Source organism: Pinus tabuliformis, chromosome 2_1 (genome assembly GCF_031772625.1).
Source record: "Pinus tabuliformis cultivar Carrire ecotype Pingquan chromosome 2_1, CPIR1, whole genome shotgun sequence".
NCBI lineage: Eukaryota > Viridiplantae > Streptophyta > Pinopsida > Pinales > Pinaceae > Pinus > Pinus tabuliformis.
The window spans coordinates 91,820,381-91,843,776 of NC_142299.1; the positions used below are offsets into that span (position 1 = coordinate 91,820,381).

Genomic DNA, 23,396 nt, shown 5'->3' on the forward strand with positions numbered 1-23,396 from the left:
GACAATAAAGACATCGGCACACAGCTGCTCAAAGGTACTCCTAAATTCTACAACCTCCGCAAATCGCTTGTACAATATAGGAGACTTTGCTCTCTAACGCAGAAATTTAATATAGGAGACTTTGCTCCTTTTTACAGCTATGGTATTCATGCACATTCCAGACATCAACAATTCTTCTTGCAGTAATCTGCAAGAGAGAATTGCGCTAAGATATATGGAGGAAGTTCTCTTACTTGACAGAGTCGAAGCACACGCGATCCCTCTAGTAAAGGTTCTGGTTAATTCATCTATACCAAATTCAAGTTCCGCCGCTGATCAGGGCTTGCTGCTCCGAGTTTGCACGGAGGTAACTGATGCTTTACAGAAACTGACATTCCAAGATTTAAATATCAAGTAAATTGGGTTAGAAATGTGTCAGATATGAAGCTTTTAGGGTTTCACGTTCTGAACTAAAATATCTGCCAAGATTAGGCTAAATGTCTTTATTAATCGAAAAGAATCTGGCATTTGCTTAACGTTGCTAGCGATCTTGTGTTGACTGTAACTTGATAGAAAGTGAAGGAGCTCTAATTCCATTTTGGATTCCGTGTAGTTAGGTCGTTTTAGGGCACGTAAGAGAGCTTGATGAAAATGGAGAAAGGGACTGGAACGGTTTTGAGGATGATTTAAAACGCATATTTACAGAGGAGGATTCGTCACTGCCATTTATCAATCGGAGAAGCGAGCTCCTCCGGCTCTTGGAAGTATGTACGCCTTTCCTGTTATTGTATTTTTCTTGCTCATTTAAAAGCAAAAATGCAAGAAAAGCCTAAAAAACGTCAAACTCATGTTCTATGTGACAATAAAGGTTGTTTCTAACCATTACGAAATGCATACAAAGCATTAGCTCTATGTTACCCCAATGTTAAGGGGAATACACCAACTGTTTTTCAGGGCATAGGAGTGTTGGAAAATGCAATATGGCAGTTATTAATTTAGATTTTCCTTAACTTTAATAATTGCTTGTGAACTTTATTTATCTTTTTGTTTTTTTAATTAGATCTTCTTCATCAAACAATTATCAAGAGCAGAATAGTAAAGGCAGTAGAAACCTAAATTAGCCTCCAAGTCAGGGCAAAACCCCTCTAAAGTGAAAACCCATAAAATCTCTTTTCTTCTTATAGAATCTGCTTCAAATGAGACAACCAACACTCAAAGCCTAGACCAAGTCCTCCTCCAAGTACCAAGTCAGCCCTCCAAGAAGCTCTTCCAAGTAAATCAGATTGGCAAGGTTTGATCCTGCTTCAACTTGCTTCTAACTTTAGTTTCGTCCCCCAACTTCGACCCTGCAACTTCAGCTTTGTAATTGTTGCAGAAACCCTAATTCAGGCACATGGAAATCTTTCAAGAGATCCTTCTTTGAGCAAGACAATGTCTCCCAAGGTCAATAAAGTCAAATTAGAATACTCGCCCTTCCAACAGCTTGATCCTGCAACTTGATCTCCTGCAATTCGGACTTGCAGTTTCAGCCTTCCTGGAAGCTATAGAAACCCTAGATTTCGCACGTGTGAGAAAGATGGAGCCCAAAAACAAGCCTTTCTTTTTCTTTTTGGATTCTCATTGTCTTCTAGACCTTCACTCTTCTTGTTTTGCTTCTCCCAGTTTCAAGTCGAACTTCTTCTTGAGAGATCGAACTTGTGTGTGTGAATGTGCCAAATGAGGTCGAAATTGCTCCTATTTATAGCCTTTCTAGGGGGTCGAATTCCCTCCTTTAGGTTGACTTGTAGCTGCCAGGGCTAACTTGTACTTTGGAGGTTTCTAGGACTTTCTAGACAAAATCAATTCTTTTACAAGGTACATTTTGCCCAGAAGGGTCTTATAATCATGATGTTGACTCTCTTGACTCATAACAATAAATCCCGTGACCTAACAAACCCTAGAAGCATGAAGAACATGCTTTTACCTAGAAGACCATCAATAAGAAGCATGAAACCCATGCCTTTAAAATAACAATTTTCTTTTTTCTTTTGTTTGTTACTTAAGATATACATATTGAAATGAGTACAATAACAACTATGAAAACCGAAACTAGTTACATTTTCAACACTCCCTGAAGAGTACAACATCATTCTCAAATTGAAGAGTTCTCATAAGAAGATTCAGATTGATAAGGCAATTGCAAGCATCGACATTATAACCAGCACTGTCTTTGAGGCCTAACTAGACAAGCTCAATTTCATTTAAGAGCATTATGTTGGGAGGCTTTACATGAGACATCACATTACCTCTAAGGCACATACCTCATCCTAATGTTCACAAGGTATGTCCTTTTAGGACTATTCTTATCTTGGATTTTTATCCCTTAATCCTTAAATAATATCAGTCCTCTTCGACCAATCTTATCTTGGATACTTGTCTTATCCTCAAAGAATGTCGATACCTTTCCTTTCTTGGATTGTCTATCCTTAAGGAAACCACAAATGCTTATCCAATCCTCCACCATTCTCTCTCCATGTCTTTCACTTAGACTTATCGCTGTTAGTCCTGGTCAAGTGCATGACACATGAAGAAGAGAATGCACATGTGATGTTCATCATCACTCCCTCTCAACCAGAGAGGAGATCCCTATTCTTACTTGGAATAGATTCTTGCTCCTTCACTAATATCTTGTAGACTTCATACTCCCTCTAAAGCATAAAGGAGATTCAAAACTTTTTATTATTAGAAAGTCATAGCCACAAGCTTTCTAGCTTGTCTTCATAAGAGTATCAACTACCTGTTTTTTTATGAAGATAGATGCATGGCTCCCTCTTTCCTTCGTATCTCATTATGTTGAGCTTTCTTCTTTTCTAGGTATCTTGGAGCCATCTTCTTCCTTCAATCTTGTTACAGGGTTCATGTCATCAATCTTGTACATCACTTTCATCTTTTCATCATTAATGAAGGCATTATATTGAGCCTTACCAAACTTCAAGCTAATCATAACTTCCTCATGGCAGTGATCTCCTTTATATGAGCTTGAACTGCAGGTTATCTTCTTGCACTGCTACCTTTTAATCCCAAGATGAAAACATCTTGACTTCATAATTACCAAGATCATATGTTGAGCTTGCCTTAACATTCATCATATATTCTTGCAATATCTTTCTAGGTAGCAAGGTAATATGTTAACCATATAACCAATAACAAAATATTAGACTTACCTCATTGTGATGGCTTTCTCATCAAAACATCGACATCCTCATGGTCCATCTCCACAAGAATCTTCCTTCATGCATCATAGTGCCCAAGGATCGAACTTGATTACAAGTTATAATTTTGTTTTGGAGACTATACTGGATGTTGATCACTTTTCTATATAATCTAGTGAGAAAGTCTTGATCCTTTATTCATTCTAGAGTAAGTCAAATTCTTCTTTTAAGCATCGTATAACCATAGTAAGCATATTTTATGGTCAACTTTTTCTACAGGATTCTGTACATATGAATCCTACCCAAGAGAAGAGTTACTTCTAATATGCATCCCTATGCATCCATATAATCATCTAGTTATTTGACCTTAAATGAGCCTTCAATTTGACCAACTGGATTCTCTCATCCTTCAAGAGTATTGTTTCCACACTATATGGAATATATACTAACCTTGTCATAATGCTTAACCTTCCAAAATGATGGTTTTTATAGGATCTTGATGATCCATCTTAGCAAAATGACTACCTCTGACATAATGTTAGATAATGCTTGGATGAACAATAATACGCAAAATGGTCCTAATCTTCTAATTCATAAACTAGATGACTCTTATTGAAGCAACTTAATTAAGTAGACTCCAATTCTTCTACTATCACATGCTTCTACCTATGATGCCATACAAAATCAAAACCCTTCTAGAGTAAACAAAATCTCCTGACTAGAATGAATAGATTATAGTTTTTAAAAACTAAATTTGCACAAACATTGAAATCAAAACCCTGCTTTTAAATTCTACAAATTTACACAAACATTCAAATCAACACCTTATTTTTAAATTGTACAAATTACCAAACAACAAAAATTAAATTCTAAATCTTAAAACTAGCTTGAATTCACTATGTTTACTCTAATTTAACTATAATTAAACGAAAGAACACTTCTATCCTTCCCTTTACCCACTTCAAAAATATACTATGTAGTGTTCAAAGGAGCAATCTCTTTCCTAACGTTTCAAAAGCTTTTGGTTTATCACGTTGATATTTTTGCCTTATGGGCCGTCGAAGTACATTTCCATTCCGAACATATTTGAGGAGATGATTGCCGTCAATGAACCGCGAATTGCGATGCTATACATGCGTGTCGTGTAAATTATCGGCTCATGGGCGGAATAGAGGAATCCGCCATGGCCAAAGCTTCAGCGGCCTTGCCCTGGGAATGGATCGTCGAGAAGCTGGTTGACAATAAAGACATCGGCACACAGCTGCTCAAAGGTACTCCTAAATTCTACAACCTCCGCAAATCGCTTGTACAATATATGAGACTTTGCTCTCTAACGCAGAAATTTAATATAGGAGACTTTGCTCCTTTGTACAGCTATGGTATTCATGCACATTCCAGACATCAACAATTCTTCTTGCAGTAATCTGCAAGAGAGAATTGCGCTAAGATATATGGAGGAAGTTCTCTTACTTGACAGAGTCGAAGCACACGCGATCCCTCTAGTAAAGGTTCTGGTTAATTCATCTATACCAAACTCAAGTTCCGCCGCTGATCAGGGCTTGCTGCTCCGAGTTTGCACGGAGGTAACTGATGCTTTACAGAAACTGACATTCCAAGATTTAAATATCAAGTAAATTGGGTTAGAAGTGTGTCAGATATGAAGCTTTTAGGGTTTCACGTTCTGAACTAAAATATCTGCCAAGATTAGGCTAAATGTCTTTATTAATGAAAAGAATCTGGCATTTGCTTAACGTGGCTAGCGATCTTGTGTTGACTGTAACTTGATAGAAAGTGAAGGAGCTCTAATTCCATTTTGGATTCCGTGTAGTTAGGTCGTTTTAGGGCACGTAAGAGAGCTTGATGAAAATGGAGAAAGGGACTGGAACGGTTTTGAGAATGATTTAATACGCATATTTACAGAGGAGGATTCGTCACTGCCATTTATCAATCGGAGAAGCGAGCTCCTCCGGCTCTTGGAAGTATGTACGCCTTTCCTGTTATTGTATTTTTCTTGCTCATTTAAAAGCAAAAATGCAAGAAAAGCCTAAAAAACGTCAAACTCATGTTCTATGTGACAATAAAGGTTGTTTCTAACCATTACGAAATGCATACAAAGCATTAGCTCTATGTTACCCCAATGTTAAGGGGAATACACCAACTGTTTTTCAGGGCATAGGAGTGTTGGAAAATGCAATATGGCAGTTATTAATTTAGATTTTCCTTCACTTTAATAATTGCTTGTGAACTTTATTTATCTTTTTGTTTTTTTAATTAGATCTTGTTCATCAAACAATTATCAAGAGCAGATTAGTAAAGGCAGTAGAAACCTAAATTAGCCTCCAAGTCAGGGCAAAACCACTCTAAAGTGAAAACCCATAAAATCTCTTTTCTTCTTATAGAATCTGCTTCAAATGAGACAACCAACACTCAAACCCTAGACCAAGTCCTCCTCCAAGTACCAAGTCAGCCCTCCAAGAAGCTCTTCCAAGTAAATCAGATTGGCAAGGTTTGATCCTGCTTCAACTTGCTTCTAACTTTAGTTTCGTCCCCCAACTTCGACCCTGCAACTTCAGCTTTGTAATTGTTGCAGAAACCCTAATTCAGGCACATGGAAATCTTTCAAGAGATCCTTCTTTGAGCAAGACAATGTCTCCCAAGGTCAATAAAGTCAAATTAGAATACTCGCCCTTCCAACAGCTTGATCCTGCAACTTGATCTCCTGCAATTCGGACTTGCAGTTTCAGCCTTCCTGGAAGCTATAGAAACCCTAGATTTCGCACGTGTGAGAAAGATGGAGCCCAAAAACAAGCCTTTCTTTTTCTTTTTGGATTCTCATTGTCTTCTAGACCTTCACTCTTCTTGTTTTGCTTCTCCCAGTTTCAAGTCGAACTTCTTCTTGAGAGATCGAACTTGTGTGTGTGAATGTGCCAAATGAGGTCGAAATTGCTCCTATTTATAGCCTTTCTAGGGGGTCGAATTCCCTCCTTTAGGTTGACTTGTCGCTACCAGGGCTGACTTGTACTTTGGAGGTTTCTAGGACTTTCTAGACAAAATCAATTCTTTTACAAGGTACATTTTGCCCAGAAGGGTCTTATAATCATGATGTTGACTCTCTTGACTCATAACGATAAATCCCGTGACCTAACAAACCCTAGAAGCATGAAGAACATGCTTTTACCTAGAAGACCATCAACAAGAAGCATGAAACCCATGCCTTTAAAATAACAATTTTCTTTTTTCTTTTGTTTGTTACTTAAGATATACATATTGAAATGAGTACAATAACAACTATGAAAACCGAAACTAGTTACATTTTCAACACTCCCTGAAGAGTACAACATCATTCTCAAATTGAAGAGTTCTCATAAGAAGATTCAGATTGATAAGGCAATTGCAAGCATCGACATTATAACCAGCACTGTCTTTGAGGCCTAACTAGACAAGCTCAATTTCATTTAAGAGCATTATGTTGGGAGGCTTTACATGAGATATCACATTACCTCTAAGGCACATACCTCATCCTAATGTTCACAAGGTATGTCCTTTTAGGACTATTCTTATCTTGGATTTTTATCCCTTAATCCTTAAAGAATATCAGTCCTCTTCGACCAATCTTATCTTGGATACTTGTCTTATCCTCAAAGAGTGTTGATACCTTTCCTTTCTTGGATTGTCTATCCTTAAGGAAACCACAAATGCTTATCCAATCCTCCACCATTCTCTCTCCATGTCTTTCACTTAGACTTATGGCTGTTAGTCCCGGTCAAGTGCATGACACATGAAGAAGAGAATGCACATGTGATGTTCATCATCACTCCCTCTCAACCAGAGAGGAGATCCCTATTCTTACTTGGAATAGATTCTTGCTCCATCACTAATATCTTGTAGACTTCATACTCCCTCTAAAGCATAAAGGAGATTCACAACTTTTTATTATTAGAAAGTCACAGCCACAAGCTTTCTAGCTTGTCTTCATAAGAGTATCAACTACCTGTTTTTTTATGAAGATAGATGCATGGCTCCCTCTTTCCTTCGTATCTCATTATGTTGAGCTTTCTTCTTTTCTAGGTATCTTGGAGCCATCTTCTTCCTTCAATCTTGTTACAGGGTTCATGTCATCAATCTTGTACATCACTTTCATCTTTTCATCATTAATGAAGGCATTATATTGAGCCTTACCAAACTTCAAGCTAATCATAACTTCCTCATGGCAGTGATCTCCTTTATATGAGCTTGAACTGCAGGTTATCTTCTTGCACTGCTACCTTTTAATCCCAAGATGAAAACATCTTGACTTCATAATTACCAAGATCATATGTTGAGCTTGCCTTAACATTCATCATATATTCTTGCAATATCTTTCTAGGTAGCAAGGCAATATGTTAACCATATAACCAATAACAAAATATTAGACTTACCTCATTGTGATGGCTTTCTCATCAAAACATCGACATCCTCATGGTCCATCTCCACAAGAATCTTCCTTCATGCATCAGAGTGCCCAAGGATCGAACTTGATTACAAGTTATAATTTTGTTTTGGAGACTATACTGGATGTTGATCACTTTTCTATATAATCTAGTGAGAAAGTCTTGATCCTTTATTCATTCTAGAGTAAGTCAAATTCTTCTTTTAAGCATCGTATAACCATAGTAAGCATATTTTATGGTCAACTTTTTCTACAGGATTCTGTACATATGAATCCTACCCAAGAGAAGAGTTACTTCTAATATGCATCCCTATGCATCCATATAATCATCTAGTTATTTGACCTTAAATGAGCCTTCAATTTGACCAACTGGATTCTTTCATCCTTCAAGAGTATTGTTTCCACACTATATGGAATATATACTAACCTTGTCATAATGCTTAACCTTCCAAAATGATGGTTCTTATAGGATCTTGATGATCCATCTTAGCAAAATGACTACCTCTGACATAATGTTAGATAATGCTTGGATGAACAATAATACGCAAAATGGTCCTAATCTTCTAATTCATAAACTAGATGACTCTTATTGAAGCAACTTAATTAAGTAGACTCCAATTCTTCTATTATCACATGCATCTACCTATGATGCCATACAAAATCAAAACCCTTCTAGAGTAAACAACAATGCATGCTATTCTAAATGAAGGAAAGATTAAATTCATAAAGAACCTGTTAGAGAGGATGCCTTCTTCAATAGTAGAGATCTTTGACATCTCTATTTTTGGCTTCTTCTCTGGTTCTCCCTTATCTTCAATTGTGAGAGCTTCACTTATTTCCTTTCTTTTGTTGTTCTACTTGATTGGACAATCCCTTTTAAAGTGTCCATATTCATTGCATCCAAAGCATTGAACCCTCGACATATCTGGCTTCTTCTTGGACTTTCCAAACTTTCCCTTCTTCAAATCCTTGGTTCTTGCAATAAAGGCTTGAGATTGTTCATTTGATTCAATGTCATCCTTTGCCTTGATCCTACTCTCTTCCAAGATGCATTGAGTCCACAACTCATCAAAAGGAGTTGTATCTTTCTTAGAGTAAATGTTAGTTGCAAAATTGCTCCATTCTGGTGGCAAAGCATTCAATACACAAATGGTCATCTCACAGTAAATAATTGTCTCCCCAAGCCCATGCAATTGATCTCTTATTTTAGAAATCTTCATCAGATGGGAGGCTGTGTCTTCATCCTTTGATTTCCTTATACAATATAGTTGGTTTCTCAAGTAAATCTTTTGACCTGATGTGCTTATAGAGTACAACTTTACTAGCTTATCATACACAACCTTAGAAGTCTTTAAATCAACAACAAAGGGAACTATTTTGCTAGTTCTTGAGTTTTATCTTTGCTGGGTTCAACAACTTCACCAAGAACATATTCCATTACTTCATGTTCCACAAGTGCCAGGTCAATCATTTTCTTCCATGCTAGGAAATTTGTTGATCCAATGAGCTTATTGCTTTCCTTGCAGAAAGAACCCATATGATCCCGTAGATTCAGACATAGAGAAATAATATGATACTTGTCAATCAAGAGTCTTCTTCTTTGATAATGTCTCCAACTATCTTGATGCTTTCAAGATCTTCAAAGAGACTTCAGTGATATCCTTGAAATATGGTTCCTTCAACAACAACTTTCAAGAGTGATGAATGATATCAAGATCCTTTGATGCTTTCTTCAAAGATGCCTTTCAATGAGCCTTTTAAATAGATCTCCTTCTAAGAGAGATCAACAACCTTCTTGTAATCTTCCTCTTTCAAGCCTTTCTGTTAAAATTGGCAACTAGGGCCAAACTCCATGAGGGTCTTCTTATTTATGGCCGCTGATATTTTTCTTGGATTCCTCTCGTCGAGAGGTGTAGGATTGATCTAAAAATCATTCGATTCCGACATGTATTCATGGAGATATGAATTTATTTGTGTTATGTGACAACTCGTCAAGGTCGGCCAGCAACCAAATTACCCCCACTTGTCCTCCAAGTTTTAGTATAAATAGAGGTGGCCTTCAAGTCACTTTGACACACACACTCTTGTAATCTCTCTTCATTCTGTTTTGGGTTTGATGAAGAAGAGCATAGAGGGAGTGCCCTAGGATGTACACTATCCTAATTTACAGTCAATGAAGCAAGCCCTAATTGCATTTTCTGAGATGACAAGTATAGGGTGCAGGAAGCAGTGCTTCGTATAGGAAGGAGGGCTTCATATTGGGTGCAGACAACATGATCACATGCCCCACAAGCAGTCAAGGACTCGGGTAAGGGAGTTGCAGTCAAGAAGGCAGAGAGCACACATTCAAGACCACGCATGGAAAGGCAGGGTCTGATTGCACCTCGACTAGGGTATTAGGTGCAGTCATGACCAGAACTCATAAGCATAATATAGACGCAGATCAAATCGATATACTGCCTATGAATCAATGCTCAAATGGACAAGGAAGTATAGATTTCGGATGGGGTTATTGCAGTAAGGTCCAAACTTCATGGAGAGCTAACCCTTAGTATGACAGTCTTTGCATTACATGGATAAGGCATGAAATGTATGTTGTCATGATATTCCTGTAGAGTACTAGGTACGAGGATGAGCAATCATGGATTTGTTTTATAGATCACATCTCTGTCTATAAGGAAAAAGCAGTACCAAAGCTCCAGCAATCTGATAATGAAGGAATGTAACTAGGTCTATTCAATAGTAATCACTGTCTCAGTAATGATAAGGATATAAGATACAGTCATCATGATGAAGACTTCAATGTAACTTCGTTGACATAATGAAATGACTGTCATAATAGAGATCTCAGTGCATCTATGAAAACATAGAGATCACAGTGAAGGTCTGAATGGATCAGGTTGACATGGTAAAGAAGCAACAGTGAAGACCTCTGTGATATTGTAGTAATGGCTTGAATGTGCAACATAGTGCAACATGACAGTGGTGCAACATAATGATGATGAATGGTGTAGCATAGTGATGATGAATGGTGCAACATAGTGCAACATGAGAGTGGTGCAACATAATGATGATGAATGGTGCAACAAAGTGCAACATGGTGCAACATAGTGATGATGAATGGTGCAACACAGTGCCTCATGACAATGTGTGCAACATAATGATGATGAATGGTACAACGTAGTGCGACATGAATGGTGCAACACAGTGATGGGTGCAACACAGTGATGGGTACAATATGGTGATGGAATCACCTGTGTTCAGATCTGCTACCTCATGTGTCATCTTCCTAGAGAAGATCTCTGCTCGTATTATGACAAGTCAAAATGTTGACTTCTGATGTATATGTACTATCTCTCTCTCTCTGCTGAACTATTAAAGAACATAAGAAGAATTGATCAAGGGTTCCCCACATTGGGGTTTGTCCTTGGCTGGCACCACATCTTGTGTCCTCTTGTCTTGGTTTGTCTTTTGCGATTTATGTTTATTTTCTATCTGCATTTTACTATCATGCTTAATGTGATTGCTAATCTGGAATTGATATTGAACTAATATGGAAAATTGAAGTAAATTTGCTCTCAGCATAAAACATACCTAAAATTTAACATGGTTTCAGAGCTAAGGTGAAGACAAAGCCCAAGCAAGAGTGAAAGAGTAATCACCAAAGACAGTTGGATAAGGTCAAAAGACTCAATGGGTTCCTCATCCCACTTCAAATTCACCAAGGGTGAAGTCGTAGCAAAGAAGATTATCAAAGTGGCACAGCGAAAGCATCTGGTGGCCTACCTATAGGTCACTTCAATGGGAAGTCCGGATCTGAGAATGGAAGGAAAGGCAGATGCCTTGCTTGCAATAAGTTTGGCCATTATGCAAGGAAGTGTCCAAATAGAAGGGACACATCACTTGATGATGATAACAATCATTCCATGGGTATCTTCAATGATCAGAGGAATGACAGGTACAATGGCAAAGGAAAAGGGAATGCAGGTCATCAAGGAAATGGCCGTCTCTTCAAGAAAGAAAGGATCTCCAGGTATGAAGAATATAATGTTGTTTCAAATAAGCAAGAGGAGATCAGCTCTCTTCACTACCTCTCCTCTGGACACTTTGAAAAAGTGGTATATTGATAGTGGTGCATCAAGGCACTTCATCGGATACAAGGAAGCTCTCTCTAATTTGATAGAGAAGGAGACAATCGTGGAGATTATTCTTGGAGAGGATGCCACCTATCTCGGAAAGGGTGTAGGGAATGCTACCCTTCAATTGAATGAGAGTAGCACGATTCATTTACAAGAAGTTCTTTGTGTACCTGATCTCAAGAAGAACCTGGTGTCCATTTCGGCAGTGGAAGTCAAAGGTTTCAAGGTGGCATTGATCGATGGAAAGGTACGTGTTTGAAAATGGAATATTCAAGATGCTTTTACTCATGGGTTCAGGGTTGGCAATTTGTATCAAGTTGCAGGAAGTCCATTAGGGACCATGTCATGTGACACATCTCTTCAATGACACCGGAGGTCTGCTCATCTTCGTCGTAAGACCCTACCCGATGTGAGACAGATGGTGATAGGGATGCCTGAATCCAAAGAAGAGCATGAAGGTACATGTCCAAGATGTACCGAAGGAAAATTTACAAGGGGACCATTCCCCTCATGTAATAGCAAGACCATGGATGTGGAACAACCAGAGGGGTTTGAGATTCATGATCGGGAAATCTCACGTATGCAGGTAGAAGAAAGCCCTCTATGGCTTGAAGCAAGCACCCCGGGCCTGGTATGAAAGGATAGACAACTATTTGATGAAGCTGAGACTCACTAGGAGTGACGCCAATCCAAACCATTGCTTGAAGGTTGTGGATGATAGACCTCTCATACTGGCACCTTATGAGGACTACCTCTTTTTGACAGGTGTAGACCCTCTCATTTGCAAAAGTGAGAGGGAGTTGGATTCCGGATTTGGAATGATGAACTGCAAGCCCGTGACTACCTCGATGAAGCCTAACTTTAAGAAGTTATGCGATAGTGATGCTGGACTTGATTTGGGAAATGCCTCTGAGTTTCATAAACTCACACTAGCATTGATGTTCTTGGTGAACTCCCGCCTGGATATATGTTTTGCAGTTAGCATATTGAGCTCATATATGGTTGAGCCTCACTGGATTGGTGCCCAGAATCATTTGAGATATCTTCAGGGCACAATCTCTCATGGATTGAGATACACTGCCAGAAATATGACGCTGCATGATTATTCTGTTGCTGACTGGGTAGGCAGTGTGGAGGATCGCAAGAGCACTTTTGGGTGCTGATTCTCTTTGGGTTATGCTTCAAGATCTTGGATGAGCAGGACGCAGAAGTCGGTTGTTTTGAGCACCAATGAGGTCGGATACATAGCTGTGAGTATGGCCTCCTGTGAAGCTGTCTGGTTGTGGAAGCTCTTCTGTGAGTTGGTTGGACTCGTGCTGGATACCATCGTGATCTTCTGTGACAACCAGAGGGGGATTCGATTGTTAAGGAATCTCGTGTTCTATAATCGCTCCAAGCATACAAACATCAGGTACCACTTTATCTGGGATATGGTACAACGAGGAGCAGGAAGGCTCCATCACTCTGGGACTGATGTGCAGGTCACCGTTATTCAGATAAAGCCCCTGGGAAAGGTCAAATTCTTGACTTTCTGAGAACGACGAGGAGTCGTGGAGAGACTTTCTCCTGAAGGTCCTATATGATATGGACATTGAGCTCTGGGAGCTCCGGGGGCTTGGGGGTACTTCTTGGAGTGATGAGCAACCATAGGGTGAGTGGTTCAGCCTTCCCCTAGTGGTCTGCTATGTAGGCAGGATGAGTGGCTCATCCTTCTCCCATCAAGATACAATCATAGGGTGAGTGGTTCAGCCTTCCCCTAGTGATTTTTTGTGTAGTGAGTGGTTCAACCTTCCCCTGGGATACCCCGTGGCGACATGTAGGCAGGATGAGTGGTTCATCCTTCTCTTGCTGAGACATCCTACCCATGCAGTTTGGGACGCATGGGAAGTACCTCGCATCTGGCCAATGAGTAGGGAAATGAGGATAGGGACCATAGTAGTACCGATTGATGCATCATGTAACTATTGTACTCCCTATGCTAGGATGATATTGATCTGGGGTCAATTGGAACTGACTTCGGGTCAGTAAGAGTGTTTTGACACTCTCTTTATTTGGAACTGATTTCAGATTAGTAAGAATGATATAACTCACTCTCTTTTGGAATTGATTTCGAATTAGTGAGAGTGGTATGATACACTCTCTTTATTTGGAATTGATTTTGGATCAGTAAGTGTGGTATGATACACTCTCTTTATTTGGAACTGACTTCAGATCAGTAAGAGTGGTATGAGACACTCTCTTTTATATAGGACTGACTACGGGTCAATAGAGGATGGTATGATACATTATCGATCACTTCTTCTTCTTCATAGTTCAGCAAAGCAGAGCAGAACAGAGCAGTGCAGGGCACTGATACCTGAGATAGTACGGACTGGCAGATGGATTAGCAGATGGAGTTCTCCCTAGTTGAGAGGGAGTGTTAAAATTGGAAACTAGGGCCAAACTCCATGAGGGTCTTTTTATTTATGGCAGCTGATATTTTTCTTGGATTCCTCTGTAGGATTGATCTAAAGATCATTCGATTCCTACATGTATTCATGGAGATATGAATTTACTTGTGTTATGTGACAATTCGTCAAGGTCGGCCAACAACCAAATTACCCCCACTTGTCCTCCACGTTTTAGTATAAATAGAGGTGGCCTTCAAGTCACTTTGACACACACTTGTAATCTATCTTCATTCTGTTTTGGGTTTGATGAAGAAGAGCATAGAGGGAGTGCCCTAGGATATACACTATCCTAATTTACAGTCAATGAAGCAAGCCCTAATCGCATTTTCTGAGATGACAAGTATAGGGTGCTGGAAGGAGTGCTTCGTATAGGAAGGAGGGCTTTGTATTAGGTGTAGACAACATGATCACATGCCACTGCAGGTAGTCAAGTACTCGGATAAGGGAGCCACAGTCAAGAAGGCAGAGAGCACACATTCAAGACCACACATGGAAAGGCAGGGTCTGACTGCACCTCGGCTAGGGTATTAGGTGCAGTCATGACCAGAACTCATAAGCATAATGAAGACGCAGATCAGATCGATATACTGCCTATGAATCAATGCTCGGATGGACAAGCAAGTATAGATTTCGGATGGGGTTACAGCAGTAACGTCTAAACTTCATGGAGACCTAACCCTTAGTATGACAGTCTTCGCATTACATGGATAAGGCATGACAAGTATGCAGTGATGATATTCCTGTAGAGTACTAGGTACGAGGATGAGCAGTCATGCATCTGTTCTATAGATCACATCTTTTTCTATAAGGAAAAAGCAGTACCAAAGTTCCAACAATCTGATAATGAAGGAATGTAACTAGGTCTATTCAATAGTAATCACTGTCTTAGTAATGATAAGGATATAATATATAGTCATCACGATGAAGACTTCAATGTAGACTTCGTTGACATAATGAAATGACTGTCATAATAGGAGATCTTAGTGCATCTATGAAAACATAGAGATCATAGTGAAGATCTCAATGGATCATGTTGACATGGTAAAGAAGCAACAATGAAGACCTCAGTGATACTGTAGTAATGGCTTGAATGGTGCAACATAGTGTAGCATGACTGTGGTGCAACATAATGATGATGAATGGTGCAGCATAGTGCAGCATGACAGTGGTGCGACATAGTGCAACATGACAGTGGTGCAGCATAATGATGATGAATGGTGCAGCAAAGTGCAGCATGATGCAACATAGTGATGATGAATGGTGCAACATAATGCAGCATGACAGTGGTGCAACTATATACAAACCTAAACTAAATGAAAAAGAAACTAATGAAAATAAAACCTAAAAACTAAACTAACACACACATACATGAAATAAATTTTTTTAAATGTTTTATTGTTTTGCAGCTGTTGTGTGCAGGTTCTGATGGCGGAAGGAGTTCGAAGTTGGAAGAAGAGGCACACAGAGAGGTCAGCAACGAAGGAGGATAGGAATGCGGAGCTGTTGCGGATCAAAAAGAAGGGGAAGCGATGGGTAGCAACGGACAGGAGAAAAATTGCGGGTTTCTCTGGCAGCGTGAATGAGCAACTGAAGGTAGCCACAGAGAAGGTGCAGCGAGGGAAGGGAAGAGTGACTGCGGTTTAGGTAGCAAGATGGAGAATAAGGCTGCGTAAAGGAGGCAATATGCAGGTTTTGATCTTGTGTTTGTGGGACGGATGCTTGGACGGGCAGCGTAAGGAGAGATTTGCGTGAGGGCTGGACAAGATTGCGTGAAGGATAGAGCAATGGGGAGCCAGATGAGGACAACAGGTGAGGGAAATAAAACTGGGATTGCAGGCAGAATGGCAACAACAAATTTGATGTCAGAGGATGAGAAAATACAGGGTTTGGTGGCAGCAAGGGTCCTGTAAAAAAATAATTCGAAATTGCACAGTGAACCCTGAGACCAGGCAACAAATCGATCTGCAAAATGGTGGCCCAGAAATTCTTTAAATCACCAGAACCTCAAAAAAATTCCAACAATCTTAATTTAAAATTTTAAATCCTTCTACTTCAGATTTCTTAATGAAACCTTCATGAAAATTTCCAGATCTGAAAATAAATAAATTCAAACCCTTGGACTGTGAAATCTGGATATGATCCCTGCCAAAATGATGCTGATGGACCCCTAAAGATCCAGATCTTACCCTCCAGGGCCTAGATCTGGACTCTGCACAGCTTTCAGCTTCAGATCTACAGCTACAAGACAACAAGAAACACCCAAACGATATAAACAATGACCCAAAAAACTAAAACTCCGAAAACCCAAGTTAGAAAACTGAAAATAATTATAGATCTATATACATGAATGGCAAATCTATTAGATCTAAGGAGTGTGAGTCCAACTCCGCTCCCAGATCTGATAATCTGAGACTCTCAACATCCCGATCTATCGATTTAGCACAGAAAAATTTAAAATTTTCAAATTTTAAAGGAGGTACTGAGCTCAAAACCCTTCATGCATCACCCATAAAAAGTATCTTATGATAAGCCCGGGATCAGATTTAAGTTGGGCTCTTTAGAAACCATGGATTGAAAGTTGGCTGGTTCAACCGAGAACTTCCTCGAATGCCCGATGATCTAAAAATCAAGACTTTCGTACAAAACTCAATTCAACCATCAACATAGAGTGAAAAAACGATAATAAAATTCAGATTTAATAGGGATACCTGTTATTATATTCAAAACTTAAATTATCATTCAAACCGCAACGATTGAGCAAGATACCTGTACTCAAATCACTCTTCAGAAAACTATCATCAATGGCTAAAAAGAAATCTATGCATGCAAATGACACATCTTACAGTGTTTCCACGAAGAGTAACACCAACAAAAATTAACCCCAAAGTCTTTCTTTATTGCTCATAAAAAGATTACAAAAGAGCTTTTCGCTTAGTACACGATCTAGAGATCGGATGATCCTGACAGACAAAATGACCTTCTATTTAAAGATAAATCCTCCAATGGCTAGTTTGAGTGATCCACGTCAAAACAATCTCGACCGTTGATGAGGATCAAAATTTCTTTTAATCTCATCCATCGAAATTTTAAATTATTGAGGAAATTCGAAAATTTCAATTAAATGTGTTTTAATTAATTTAAAAATTAAAGTTTTGAATTAATTTCCTCAAAATTTTGACTTGGACTTAACCCTAAGGACCAAGGGCTTAAAATTTAGCAAAATAATTAATTTACCTTAGTCCCTGGACCTCTTAAAATTTAATTTTTTAAGGACCAACGAATTTTGCCTTCAGGGAATTTAAATTTACCTAGGACCTAGAATTAATTAAATTTCTGGCTTAGGAGTTTAATTAATTTTGGCCAGAAAATTTAATTAATTAACCTATGAGGGGATAAATTATTTTTCCAACCCTCAGGACACTTTACATCATGATTTTCACATTTTTTACATCTCAAGGGGGAAAACCCATTTGCAAAAGACCTTCACAGACTACCCAATTCTGCGACACAAATATAATTCAGCTGACCAAGCAATTTGTAACCTAACCAAATAGTTAGGATTATTCCCAAATCACTTTTACATAGATTCGATCTAGAACACTAGGACTCCCCTAAGATCCCAGTGACAAAATCCACTTCGGCTTTGGGTAAGGCTGAAGGAAAACTCTGCTGACCATCCGAGAATGGATTGGTGAGACAAAAAACCTCTCGGAATTTAGATCGTCACCAGAAAATTAGGTTTACCTAGGCAATTACATACACGACACGGATCTGCTGAGATTATTTACAATTTACACATACAGAAAGGGTTTACATTATAACATGATGATCAGGCCCGTGGTGATAGTTGAACGTCAAGCCTTACTATGCATGAGTTAAGGGGATCTCTTTTGCGAAAAGAAGTTTCCTCCATTGATGAATATTTGAAATATTTCAAAAGCTCATGGGCAAAAACATGATGTACCATCATGTCAGATGGATGGACGGATCAAAGGAACCATACCATCATAAACTTTCTTATCTTTTGCCCACAGGGAAACATGTTTCCAAAATCAGTTAATGCATCTGATAGGGTGAAAGATGCACACTTGTTATTTCAGCTTTTGGATGAGGTTGTTGAAGAGGTGGGGGTGGCTAATGTTGTTCAAATCATCACAGATAATGCCTCTAACTATGTTCTTGCTAGTAAAATGTTCGAGGAAAAACACAAAACCATCTTTTGGACCCCATGTGCTGCACATTGCATAGACCTCATGCTTGAGGATATTAGAAAAATAGATTGGGTCAAGAACACTGTAGAGCATGCCAAAAGCATAACAAAATATATCTACAATCACTCATGGATTTTGAGCTTAATGAGGAAACACATAGGGGGCAGGGATATTATTAGGCCTGCCATCGCTAGATTTGCAATTCATTTTCTGACATTGCAATCTATGCTTTCCCAACATAGAAACTTGCAAAGGCTGTTTTCTAGTGATGAATGGAATGAAAGCCAATGGTCTCGCAAACATGATGGAAAATATGTGAAAAAGAAAGTTAATAAAGAAATATTTTGGAAAAAGGCAGTAGAGATTGTGAAGGTCGCTGAGCCACTGGTTAAGGTGTTGTGGTTGTGGATGCAGAAAGATTGGCTATGGGCTTCATTTATGAGGCTGTGGATCAAGCAAAGGAGCAAATAAAGACAACATACAATGATTGTTAAGTTTAGGTATGTTCTATGCTTAGAGCAATTTATTTCAATTTTCATAGTTAGCTCAATAACTTTTCCAGATTAGCGATCACATCAGCATTAAAGTAAACTGCAGATAGAACATAAACATAAATCGTAGAAGACAAGCCAAGACAAGAGGACACAAGATGTGGCTCTAGCTAGGGACAAACCCCAATGTGGGGAAACCCTTGATCATTTCTTCTTATATGTTCTTCAACAGTTCAACAGAGAGAGAGAGGTATAGTACATTTACAACTGAAGTCAACACTTTGACTTATCTAGATGAGAGCATAGATCATCTCTAAGGAGATGATACATGAGATTAGTTGAAGACATGCCGCTTCAACTGATTCTCCAAGGTGATTCCTTCACCTATCATCGTGCTGCATTTTGTTATCATGCTGCGCCTCACTGTGCTGCACCATGTTGCACCCATCATCACAATGCTGCATCTCATCATGCTTCATCAATCATGATGGTACCCATCACTGTACTGCATCATGTGCCATTGCTGCACATGTTGCCATACTGACCTATGTGTTTGCTGCACCTAGCTAGCTTGCTGTCCCTTGCTTGCTTGTTGTCCCGAGCATGCTTGTTGTCCCTAGCATGCTTCCTGTCCCTAGCATGGTAGTTGTACTTGCTGCACTAAGTATCATGCTGCTGTCCCAATGTGTTATACTAGCAGCACTATGAACTTGCTATATCATATTGTTGTACCTCACCATTGTGTTGCCCCTCATTATGCTGCAACATTCATGAACATGCTGCTACAATATATCTGCCGCTTGCAACATCATGCTGCTTCAATGTATCATCACTGTTTTCTTCATCCAAGTGACTGTACTATTATCAACGCAGTCCTAACATACGCTGCGTTGCTGGACAGACTTCAATGTATACCCTTCAACACTCTTCTCCATGTCATACAAGCCTCTTTCAGACCTTCTCCTCCATGGCTGTGATTGGGGCATGCTTGAATAGTCTTCCTTTATATCACCTGGAGGACTGCAGTTAGGGCAGCATAGAGCTTCTCCATAGGGCTACGTATAGGGCAGCGTAGGGCTCTCCACAGAGTTGCATATAGGGCAACATAGGGCTCTCCATAGAGATGTGTATAGGGTAGTGTAGGGCTCTCCAATAGAGCTGCGTATAGTGCAACATAGGGCTCTCCAATAGAGCTTTGTATCGGGCAACCTAGGGCTCTCCTGGAGCTGTGTATAGGGCAGCGTAGGGTTCTCCATAGCACTGTGTATAGGGCAGCATAGGGCTCTCCAATAGAGCTGTGTATAGGGCAGTGTAGGGCTTCTCTTTTAGACCAGCAATTAGATCTCTCCTTGCTGCGTTATGTAGGCTTCCTTCACTGCGTTAAAATCTCTTCCATGATAGCGTTAGGATCTAGGGCATCCTCTAGGGTAGCGTATCCTCTTTAGATCTCTCCTCCCACCAAAACCCAAAGACGAGTGGAGAGGAAGAGATCACCAAGAGGATGTGTGTGCAAATGACTTTCAAGGCACCTCTATTTATACTAAAATGTTGAGCACAAGTGGGGTTTATTTGGTCGCTGGTCGACCTTGATGAATTGTCCCATAACAAAAATAAATTCATATTTCCATCAATACTTATCGGAATCGAAGGATCTTTAGATCAATCCTACATCTCTCGATGAGAGGGATCCAAGAAAAATATCAGCTGCCATTAATAAGATGACCCACATGGAGTTTGGCCCTAGTTGCCAATTTTAACACTCCCTCTCAACTAGGGAGAACTCCATTCGCTGATCAATATATCCGACTGTACTATCTCTGCCATCAGTGCCCTGCACTACTCTGCTGAGCTCTGCTCTGCTTTGTTGAACCATGAAGAAGAAGAATTGATCGAGAATGTCTCATGCCATTCGCTACTGACCTGAAGTTAGTTTCATCTGAAGAGAGTGTGTCATATCACTCTTACTGACCTGAAGTCAGTTTTATTGGTCCCAGATCAATATCACATGAGAGTGTCTCAAACCACTCATACTGATCCCAGATCAATGGAGGTCATCCTAGCATAGGTAGTACGATAGATACAACAATTAGTCCATCGATAGTACTACTATGGTCCCTAACCCCATTTCTTTGCTCATTGATAAGATGAGAGGTACTTCCCATGAGTCCCAGACTGCATGGGTAGGATGCCTTGATAGGAGAACTAATCATCCTGCCCCACAGGAGAACGAATCATCCTGTCAAACAGTCGCCACAGGAGAACTAATCTTCCTAGCCCACAAGAGAACTAATCATCCCGTCCCAAAGTCGTCACGTGGTATCACAAGGGACAGTTGAACCTTTCACCCTGTACATAGCACATCACCAGGGGAGGGTGAGTGGCCCTGTGGTCGTATGTCGCTCCAGTAAGTACCCCAAGCCCCCCAAAGCTCCCAGAGCTCAATGCATGCAACATGAAGGACCCTTATAAGAAGGTCTCTCAACGACTCCAAGTCGTTCGGGAAAGTCACAAATTTGACCTTTCCTCGGGGCTTTGACAAAATGTCTGCGACCTGTACATCAGTCTCAATGCAATGGAGCCTCCTCGCTCATCGACTTACCATATCCCAGATAAGGTAGTATTTGATGTCTATCTGTTGGAGCAATCATCGAATACAAGATTCCTCAACAATCGAATCCCCCCTGGTTGTCACAGAGCATCACGGTGGTATTCATCATATGTACAAACAACTCACTGAAGAGCTTCCACAACCAGGCAACTTCATACGAGATCATACTCGTAGCTATGTATTCGGTCTTGGCGGTGCTTATAGCAACCGACTTCTGCTTCCTGCTCATCCATGATATTGAAGCAGAACCCAAAGAGAACCAACACTGAGAAGTGCTCTATTGATCCTCCACACTGCTTGCCCAGTCAGCATTTGAATAATCATGCAGCTTCATATTTCCGGCAGTGTATCTCAATCCATGAGAGATTGTGCCCTGAAGATATCTCAGAAGATTCTTGGCACCAATACAGTGAGGCTCAACCAAATATGAGCTCACCATGCTAACTGCAAAACATATGTCCAGACGGAAGTTCACTAAGAACATCAATGCAAATGAGTTTATGAAACTTAGAGGCATTTCCCAAATCTGGTCCGGCATCATCACAATTAATAATAATAAGTAAAAATTAATAATAATAATAATAATAATAATAATAATAATAAATAATAATAAAAATAATAATAATAACAAAAATATATATATATATATATATATATATATATATAATATAAAAATGAATAATAAACAAATGACGACCTAATTTCTCACTTCATTCCTTAATAACCCTCTTATATATATCAATGATCATAGCTCTGTGATACATCATTAATTTTAAAGATTATCTATTGCCGCATCCCCTGATGATGGACTCACTTCGTAGTCCAAAACGTTGGGTTCACAAAACTCTACAACAGGTCATTCCTCCTCTATCTAAAACCATTCTCACCTGTATGGATTCTCTATTTAACATCATCACAATATAACTTCTGAAAGTTAAGATCTTCGAGGTAGTCACGGGCTTGCAATTTACCATTCCACATTCGGAATCCAACTCCCTCTTACTTCTGCAAGTGAGAGGGTTTGCACATGTCTGAAATAGGTCGTCCTCAGAAGGTGTTGGTATGAGAGGTCTATCATCCACAACCTTCAAACAATGGTTTGGATCGACTTCACTCTTAGTGAATCTCAGCTTCATCTGACAGTTATCAATCCTCTCATGTCAAACCCGGGGTGATCTGCTTCAAGCCATAGAGGGATTTCTTCCATCGGCACACATGAGATTCCCTATCATGAATCTCAAACCCCTCGGGTTGTTCCAAACCTATGGACCTGCTACACGAGGGGAATGGTCCCCTTGTAAGATTTTCCCTTCGGTACATCTCAAACATGTACCTTCATGCTCCTTTTGAATTCAGGCATCCCTGTCATCATTTGACTTACAGACCTCCGGTGCTATGTGTCAATTGACATGGTCCCCTATGGACTTTCTGCCAACCCTGAACTCAAAGATAAAAGCATCTTTGAAAATTCTATTTCCAAACACATACCTTTCCATCGATGAATGCCACCTTGAAACCTTTTGACTTCCATTGCTGAAATGGACGCCAGGTTCTTCTTGCGGTCAGGTACATAAAAGAGATTCTTGTAAATGAATCGAGTTACCCACATTCAATTGAGGGGTAACATTCCCTACACCCTTTTCGGGATAGGTGGCATCGACTCCAAGTATAATCCCATAGTTGTTTCCATCTCTACCAAATTCGAGAGAGCACCCTTCTATTCGATGAGGTGCCTTGAAGCACTACAATCAATAAGCCAAATTCCCAAAGAATCTGAAGGAGAGTGCCAATACAAGATGATGCTTCTTTATCTTATTAGAAACAACATTTGATTCCTCATACCTGGGGTTCCTTGCTTTCTCTGATGAGTTGGCCGTTTCCTTGATGACCTGCATTAC

The 23,396-nt window shown here is 39.6% G+C and overlaps 1 protein-coding gene across 5 annotated transcripts in view; it reads left to right on the plus strand.

Moving 5' to 3' along the window:
• Positions 1-124: 124 nt before the first annotated feature.
• The window catches only part of LOC149198922 (uncharacterized), a 46,125-nt gene continuing 22,853 nt past the window's right edge, over positions 125-23,396 (plus strand). For 4 of the 5 annotated variants that reach the window (XR_016253742.1, XR_016253743.1, XM_089402215.1 and 1 more), the window contains exons 1-2: positions 125-346; positions 597-743. Coding sequence is in view for 3 of the 5 variants with exons in the window: in XM_089402215.1 (XP_089258341.1) it covers positions 140-346; positions 597-743 (354 nt within the window). In the remaining 2 variants the exon portion in view is untranslated. The remainder of the gene's footprint in view (positions 347-596; positions 744-23,396) is intronic. The other variant, XM_089402217.1, reaches the window with a different exon arrangement.